This window comes from Leptonychotes weddellii, chromosome 11 (assembly GCF_054177405.1).
Source record: "Leptonychotes weddellii isolate Sample4059 chromosome 11, ASM5417740v2, whole genome shotgun sequence".
NCBI lineage: Eukaryota > Metazoa > Chordata > Mammalia > Carnivora > Phocidae > Leptonychotes > Leptonychotes weddellii.
The window spans coordinates 94,667,684-94,676,522 of record NC_138379.1 but is presented as its reverse complement, the minus strand read 5'-3'; the positions used below and the strand labels follow the sequence as shown (position 1 = coordinate 94,676,522).

General features: G+C 43.3%; 1 protein-coding gene and 1 long non-coding RNA gene across 13 annotated transcripts in view; one reads left to right on the top strand and one right to left on the bottom strand.

Moving 5' to 3' along the window:
- Positions 1-8,839, bottom strand: part of LOC145716353 (uncharacterized) — a 438,007-nt gene that overhangs the window by 257,457 nt on the left and 171,711 nt on the right. The window lies entirely within an intron of this gene.
- The window catches only part of YAP1 (Yes1 associated transcriptional regulator), a 104,979-nt gene that overhangs the window by 46,865 nt on the left and 49,275 nt on the right, over positions 1-8,839 (top strand). For all 12 annotated transcript variants that reach the window (XM_081799620.1, XM_081799617.1, XM_081799619.1 and 9 more), the window contains exon 3: positions 4,938-5,053. In XM_081799620.1, the coding sequence (XP_081655746.1) occupies positions 4,938-5,053 (116 nt within the window). The remainder of the gene's footprint in view (positions 1-4,937; positions 5,054-8,839) is intronic.

Here is an 8,839-nt window from a genome sequence, read left to right as displayed (position 1 = left end):
TGCACCAGCTTGCATTCCCACCAACAGTGTAGGAGGGTTCCCCTTTCTCCGCATCCCCGCCAACATCTGTCGTTTCCTGACTTGTTAATTTTAGCCATTCTGACTGGTGTGAGGTGGTATCTCATTGAGGTTTTGATTTGGATTTCCCTGATGCTGAGCGATATTGAGCACTTTTTCATGTGTCTGTTGGCCATTTGGACGTCTTCTTTGGAAAAATGTCGTTCATGTCTTCTGCCCATTTCTTGATTGGTAGAATTAGTATGGTTTGACAAAATTCCTTTCAGCCCTTTTTCAGGTTAGCATTTACATGAAGTCTTAATCACCCACGTTTTGGCCTAAGGCATTAAAATCAGAACATACTCCCGGAGCACTGCTGGGGTCCAGCAGTCTCCCAGGTGCATCTCCTTCAAGAAGCTGATACTCTAGTGGTAATAGAAATTGTGTTTCGTAATATTCTGGCATCTTTTTTTTTTTTTTTTAAGATTTTATTTATTTTCTTGAGAGCAAGATAGCTTAAGCAGGGGGAAGCAGCAGAGGGAGAAGCAGGCTCCCCACCAAGCAGGGAGCCTGATGTGGGGACTCGATCCCAAGACCCCAGGATCATGACCTGAGCTGAAGGAAAATACTTAACTGACTGAGCCACCCAGGTGTCCCTATTCTGTCATCTTTTATTGAATCTTTAATACCCATGGCTTTTTATTCTACCCTTGTAGTATTTACGCAATATTTTTGTTATTCAATATGTGTTACAAAGCATTTATATTTTTGAGTGCTGTCCTTTCATAAATTTGTTTGTACATAAACTGTTTTCAAAATTCCTGGATACCACACACAGTCCTGTTGTGTCCTGGATATGGGACTTTGTACAAGTCCCTGAGTTTTCTTTTTTTTTTTCCCCCTAAAATTTATTGATTTATTTTAAAGAAGGGGGAGGGGCAAAGGGAGAGAATACTCAAGGAGATTCCCCGCTGCGCAGGGAGCCCCATGTGGGGCTCCATCTCCTGATCCTGAGATCATGACCTGAGCCAAAACCTGACTGTGCCACCCAGACGCCCAAGTGCCTGAACTTTCTATTTGCGTAGTGGGGTTACCCATAGGACCAGCCTCATTAATCATCTTAATGTTTCTTAGGAGAATTGAAGTCCTCACACCAGAACTCATTCTGCTTTTACCAGCCAGTGAAATTCTTTGCTTCTGCTCCATCCACCTCCTATTCCAGTGGAAGCAATGTCTACATTCTGTTCCTTCCTACCCTCTGATGGAGGAGTCCAGCTTTTCAGGGATCCCTTAGCACATTTTCAGCTAATCTGTTTCTATTCACATTTAAACTTGCATTTCTTCATCTTAAAAAAAAAAAAAAAAGAAAAACTCCTTTGCATCTGGTTGCGGTTTTGCTTTCGTCTCTGAGCACACCTGCATTTGTCTGCTTCCTTACTTCCCTCCCGTTCTCTGGACCCCTCATCACGCCGCCGAAGCTGCTGCTCCCGCTGAACCAGGGGTCTCCTTGTGCCAGTTCCAGTGGATCTGTCATCCTGACCTGTAATTTCATTTTTGGATGAAGTCGTAAGGATACAAGGACTTTTGAGAGAATGTTGGGTGTTTTTAGGGCAAAAAAGAAAAAAAGCTTTCTTTTCATTAATTCCTTGACATATATTTATCAAACACTCTTCTAATCATTGAAGATATAGTAGTTAACAAAATGAGTAAAAGTCCCTATTTCTCTGGAGCTTTTGTTAGTTGGAGGAAACAGGCAAAAAAAGTAAAATAGGTCAGATAATGATAAAGGATTATCAGGAAAAAAAATTAAAAAGAGGGAGTGTAAGTTTCGATAGGGTAGATTTTAGGTGACATGGATAGGGAAGGCTTTGCTGAGAATATGACATGAGAGCAAAGACCAGAGGAGGTGAGCAAAGGTACCACGAAATATCTAGGAGGAAAGCAGACCTTGCAAACTATTCATGTGGTCTCAGCAAGAATACTTCTTTGAGGTATGAAATGTTTTTATAAAGGTTCTTGTTCTAATGATTAAAAGGAAGGCTGGATATTTTGGAGTGTATGTTTCACATTGACTTATTAGGATAAAATAGTATTTTTCATGATTTAATATTACAGAATAAGACAAATTCTAAGTTAATTTTATTTCACATTTTCTTTGGCATCTAAGTGATAGTTGGACAATTTAGATAATGACATCTTTATTCCTTAAAGAGCTATAGATGTTTTTTAAGTGAATGTGCCATTAGCTGAGGTAACTAGTACAGCTTTATGGGACTCTCAGCTAATTTACTGGGGTTTAACGGCTGTTTCAGGAAGAGGAATCTTAGCGTTTATATGCTTATGTAACATTTCAGTAAAATAACTGATCTTCTGAGAGCAGTAAAACTATATGTTCTCAGTATTCAAACCCTGATTTATTTCAAGGAGAAAGAAGCTCTAAGAACAAATGTACAGATTGGTGTCCCTATTCCGGAAGCCATCAGAATGGGGTCTTCCTCAGCCCTCAGGTGGAGCCCTACTTAGTTAAGAACGGATTAATATGATTTGTGGAATTGATTAGTTTTCAGAGAAACCCAGCTGTTGAGTATTTAGAAAACCGTCCACAGTCAGAATCTTGAACTCGCTTCCATTCTATCTCCCTCCTCTTCTGTACCCCTTACAGGTGAGGAGATTTTAGGAAGTACTAGACACAAGGAGTAGGCAGGGGCACATACTTTGAAATTTAAGAGCCAGTAGTAATCACTTGGCCATTTCCTCTCCTAGTTTCGTAACATTAAACAGGCAGTGAGAAACATTTCTCTAAATTTTGTTCTTGTGGATTGTAAGCTTCTTTCCAGTACGATTGTATTAATTACCATGTGTGTATCACTTGATATCTGTAAGTATGAGAATCTCTGCCTACCTAGAAAACATTATATGGTTTTATTTGTTTAGTGGCTCATAGGGAGGGTTGAAAGGGAAGAGGAATGGGCTCTTACTGGGTTTGATAAGGATCCGGTCTTCTGGAATGGGGTGCTTCCATGGCAGGACGGAAACAAGGTTTCACCTGCCTTGTCTGGGCCTGAGCGAATGCTCGTGCTCGTGCTTAGAAGCGTTTAACTGCTGGGAGAGTGTGCTGGTCAGTTACAGCTGGAGAGATTATATGCCTCACTATATAAATAAATCCTCTTGAGTATTTATAGTTGGTCTGCAGGAGCCTCGACTGGACAGGTCCCACTGCCATTCGGAGGCCTTCCATGTTCTCCTCCCCCTGTTTTCATCCCCTTTCTTCCTGCCTAGGAACTCAAATAATTCTCCCATTGCTAGTAGATAATACTTGAGGTTCAAACTATCCAGAGTGCAGTGATCCTTTCTTACTGTCTTACTGATGTGTTACATTCTAGTTCTGTTTCAGAAAAGTTAACGATAGAGTGTCATTTCCTTACCATTGACAGGAGATGATTCAAGAAGAGAGAGCTCAGATTTGACATTTAAACAGCCATACAAAAAAAATGATGGGGGGGGAGGGGACTTCTTAAAAATAACCCTGTTTTTGGCCACTCCCCCATTCAAAAGTAATGTTAGTTTATGATTGTTTAATAGTAGGAAAACCTAGCATAGCAAAGCAGAGTTCTGTAATTCTGCCATCTAGAAATAAACACTGTGGAAACATTTTGATGTCTGTCCTTCCCATGTTTTCAGCACACACACGTAGGCTCAAACCGTACATACTATTTTACAAACTACTTTAAAAAGCAGTATTACAAAAATAAATAGCAGTATTACAAATATTTTCCATGTGTTTAAATATTCTTCTAAAATATTTTCAGGGCGCCTGGGTGGCTCAGTTGGTTAAGCGACTGCCTTCGGCTCAGGTCCTGATCCTGGAGTCCCGGGATTGAGTCCCGCATCGGGCTCCCTGCTCGGCAGGGAGTCTGCTTCTCCCTCTGACCCTCCTCCCTCTCATGCTCTCTGTCTCTCATTCTCTCTCTCTCAAATAAATAAATAAAAAATCTTTAAAATATTTTCAATAGCTGCATTGTAGTCTATCATACATGATGATATTTAATTGACCAATCCCTTTCATTAGATGTTAGTTGGCTTTCAGATTTTTGCTTTTATAAATTATACAGAGAGAACTTTGCATCAGTGTGTGAATACTTCTCTGGCTATTTCTTCAGGATAATTTCTTAAATAGTTTCACATATTTAGTGTTTTTAGTTTCTGTTTCACTGAAGCAAACTTTGCTGGAAGAAGAAAACTAATATTTCTGAATGATCCTCCGCCAGATTCTGTGCAAGATGCCTGGTAGTCTTAGAGTTCACAGAGTCTTCAACCCTTTTTATCCAGTTCTATAGATGAACAAATCGCTATGCATATGTAATAAGATATTTTGCTGTAAGGTAACAGTATGCAGTATTTAACATTTAAATGTTTAGCAACTAACAAAGACCTTCCACGGTCACGAGATAGTGAAAACTTACAGATGAGGGTTTTAATTCTGTTTTGGCTTTGGAGTATATATTTATAATAAGACTTTTTCATCCTTTTGTGTTTTACCTGAGGGACTTTAGATCTAAAAAGTATATGTTAATTGGCATTCTTAGCTCCCATAGAAGATAGTGGGCGATTCCCTTGTGAATTTGGGGTTTCGATCATATGACTGCTGTCATGGATGATTAATTTATAAATCACCTTTTATCTGCAAATTAGAAGCAGATAATAATAGTCCCTGGTGAAAATGGTTTCCCTTCCCTTAAAGTTGCAAGTGTGGTTTCTCAGATCTTGCTCGGATAGAATCTGGGAACTGAGAGTGGACCACGTGGTGCAGGGGTGAGGGAGGTGGGTGAGCGACCGGGCCTGACTGCATGGGAGAGCCATCGGCTCTGCTCTGGGAGGTGGGGCTGGGACTCCGGGGACCCGATGTGTGTTGTCTCACGCAGTGGTTTGTTGTGTCTCAGTCACATCGATCAGACGACAACGTGGCAGGACCCCAGGAAGGCCATGCTCTCCCAGATGAGCGTCACGGCGCCCACCAGCCCCCCAGTGCAGCAGAGTCTGATGACCTCGGCCTCAGGTGAGTGAGACACTGTCGTCCCGGCATGCCAAGGAAGGCTTGTGCACGGGCAGGAGTCTCTTGTACGGAAACTGGAGCATGGATGACGGTTCATTTCTGTCTGGTTTTCTGTGGGAGGCCTACCTTTTCACATAAATGTGCTTTACCCAAGCCTTGTTTAGTCATTAATTCAGAAAGGGGCTGCCAACTGCAAGCCAGCATTTTTAAAGTTTCAGTTCTGAAGTCAGTATGGCGGGGTCCTCATTTGGTTAGTTTTGACAAGCTTGTGTTTGACTCTGCTGCTTTCTTTTGTCTTAAAGTTGGAGGTTTCTTTCTTCCCTCTGTGGTTTGGATGGGAAGCCAAGCTATGGTGTTCTTAACTACCATTTATCTACCTATCTATCTATCTATTTATTTTTATTTGTGGTTTTATTTATGATTTTATTTATGATTGAGAAAGAGTGAGCAAGAGAGAGAGCACGAGCTGGGGGAGAGGGACAGAAGGACAAGCAGGCTCCCCACGGAGCAAGGACCCCGATGCGGGGCTCGACCCCAGGACCCTGGGATCATGACCTGAGCTGAAGGCAGACGCTTAACGACAGAGCCAGCCAGGCGCCCTCATAACTACCTTTTGAAGAGCATATTTATTCTGCCTTGAAAGTAACTGGAAGGTAGCAACGTATAAACCCCAAGCATCTTTATGAGGGTTAGTATTTGTTATTGAACACATTTCCACCCTTTTCACAGACAACAGACCTGCGTATGAATCTTTTTTCTTACTTGGCAGTGTTTTTAAACCTGCTGTTTTTCCTCATCTGTGTAATGCGGATTACAGTGCCCGTTACTAGAGAGTGGGAAATATTAAAGGAAATAAAAGAGTAAGTATAAAGCTTTTATTTACAGTTCTGGTGCAGAACAGGAATTCAGTAAAGGTTTAGTTACTTCTCTAGTCTGTTAGATACCTTTGTTCTGCGGGCCCCAGGCCATAGTGAACCCCACCGTGCCTCTTTGTGCACAGTACGGAGAGGGGCCCCTTCCTCTGGGAAGATGCAGCTCCAGCCATGGCACCAGGGCTTGGAGCCTGGGGGCTGGATCTCTGAGCACTTGCCTGCACCCTGCACTTCCCCTTTTGCTGGGTTCCCCGGTCCCGAGCACTGGTGGCAGCCACAGTAACAGGCAGCCCTGGGGCCCCGGTGTTTCTCCTCAGGGTTCCCAGCCTCCTTGTCCGGCACGCCGACCAGCACAGCGTGGGCGGCCGCCCGGTGGATTTTCTCCAACAGCAGCCTTTGCAAAGGAGCTGCCAATGTGTGGGCGTGTGTACGATAGGTTCACAAAAGGGCTCCTTGCCTGGGAGAGCTCGCAGGGTTCATTATGTCCTCCTGCCCTTGGAGCTGCTGCCGGTGCGTGGGGTTCTGCTCCTCTGTGACTCTCTGCTCTTGCCTTTGGTGGGCTGAACACTTGAATTCTAGAGAGTCAAGTGCTGAAAACAAAAATGACACGAGATCTAGGACTAAGCTGGTCTTGTCATGAACTTTCTTTATATAAACTCTTGAAAAAAAATTAATCACCTAAATCTTCCATTTCTTATTTTCTTATTTTAATAAGAATATATTTACTTATTTTCAGAATCTGTTTTATATGTGATATTTCAATCAAAAGTTTCAAGGCAAAATATTATGCAAGTATTGACCAATATTTTTACTTGATATCTAGGTTTTTTTTAATCATCAAATTTCCAAATAAAAGTTGTGAAAGCTGCCTTGTATTTATAGTCCAAAGAAGATGATTCGCATTATTCATTCTGTCACGCTCCACCTAAAACGATGCCTTGGAAACTAGTAATAAATAACTCATTAATTTAAGGTTTATTATGGAAGATTTACGCATTTTGCATCTAACAAGGTTGACTGTGATTCTTTTAGAACATTGGTTTTTTTTTTCTTATTAAATTTTCTAATAGTAATGGCCTGAGGAAGTAAGGAGAATTTGTATTCAAATTTGTGTTTATTTTTTTTTAAAGATTTTATTTATTTATTTGACAGACAGCGAGAGAGGAAACACAAGCAGGGGGAGTGGGAGAGGGAGAAGCAGGCTTCCCGCCGAGCAGGGAGCCCGACGTGGGGCTCGATCCCAGGACCCTGGGACCATGACCTGAGCCGAAGGCAGACGCTTAACCGTCTGAGCCACCCAGGCGCCCTTTTTTTTTTTTTTTAAAGATTTTTTTCTTTATTTATTTATTCATGAGAGACAGAGAGAGAGAGAGAGAGGCAGAGGGAGAAGCAGGCTCCCAAGGAGCAGGGAGCCCGATGCGGGACTCGATCCCAGGACCCTGGGATCATGACCTGAGCCGGAGGTAGACGCTTAATGACTCAGCCACCCAGGCACCCCTCAAATTTGTGTTTAAAATAAAAAGTATACATCAAATTGTTTTTAGTGGGTTTCAGAATATCTGTGTTTATATTTCCAGCTCTTTTATAAAGTATAAAATGTTTTATACACTGCATGTAAATTAGTAGGCATGCTTACTTGTAGTTGTGTTTAGTAAACAGAGGTGACATTGGCAGGGACAGTTGGAGTGGAGGGTATGGACAGACGTTGGAGGTACAGCATCGGCCTGAAATGGGACAAGCCCCCAAGAGGGGCATGGGCGTGTATCCGTGGTGGTAAGAGTGAGCCCTGTCAGGCATGCTGCTGGGGTCTGCTTGGACTCTGTCAGTTAATCCTCGCAGTGACTGTTGAAGTTCCTTGCTGGCTTTTGTGTTTTTTTGTTGCTTTGGTTTTTTTTAAGATTTTTAATTTATTTTACGAGACAGAGAGAGAGAGAGCACGAGCAGGGGCAGAGGGAGAGGGAGAAGCAGACTCCCCACTGAGCAGGGAGCCCGATGCGGGACTTGATCCCAGGACCCTGAGATCATGACCTGACCCGAAGGCAGACGCTTAACCGACTGAGCCACCCAGGCGCCCGAAGTTCCGTGCTGTTATTATCATTCTCACTTCCCATCTGAGAGAATTTAAGTAACTTTTCCAAAATCACACAGTTGGTCGGTGGTCAAAGCCAAGACTCAGTGCTTGGTAATGGGGCTCCTGAGCCCGACCTCTTACTATGCGCGGGAACCAGGGTTAGGACAAGTGACAGAGAAGAGCCTCCAAGCCAGCGGAGGGGACAGGACCTGTGAGTGCACGGGAGGTGCACTGGGGAGCTGCTTCTGCAGAAGGTGGGCGTGGGGGTGTTTGCTGAAGGAGGTTCTGTAGGTCATAAAATACACACTGCACCTTCCAGAGGAGGGGATACTGAAAGAGGACACTCGAGGTCATTGTCTTCAACGGGCTGGTTGGACAGAATGAGGTTAAGGTTAAGAAAGGAAGAGACAGATGTGGTAAAACCTAAGAAGTGTTTTTTTAACCCAAAACCAAAAACTGATCCTAAAAAGGAAAGGGAGTCACCAACGTTTCAGAAAGAGAAATATTAAGGATATAAGGATACATGATCCTAGATCCTTAAGTGTGGATTATGGTGAGTCTGGTCCCCAGCACAGACCAGCACAGAGCGCTTGTGAGGCCTGCAGGCCTCTGAAACACGCACTCGAGTCTGGTCTTTCATTTCTTCCAGGTTAGCGCACGTTCAAGAACAAACAGGACTTTGACACGGTCCTGAAATGCTTTAGGATGAGTGTCGCGAGAACTGCAGCCTTGCTGTTCCTCACACTCACATAAAATGACAGCTCAGATGTCCCGTAGGAGGGTGTTGGGCCAAAGACTCCCCTTCCCTCTGGCAGCACGGCAGAGTGTAGGGGCCGTGCTCTCTCC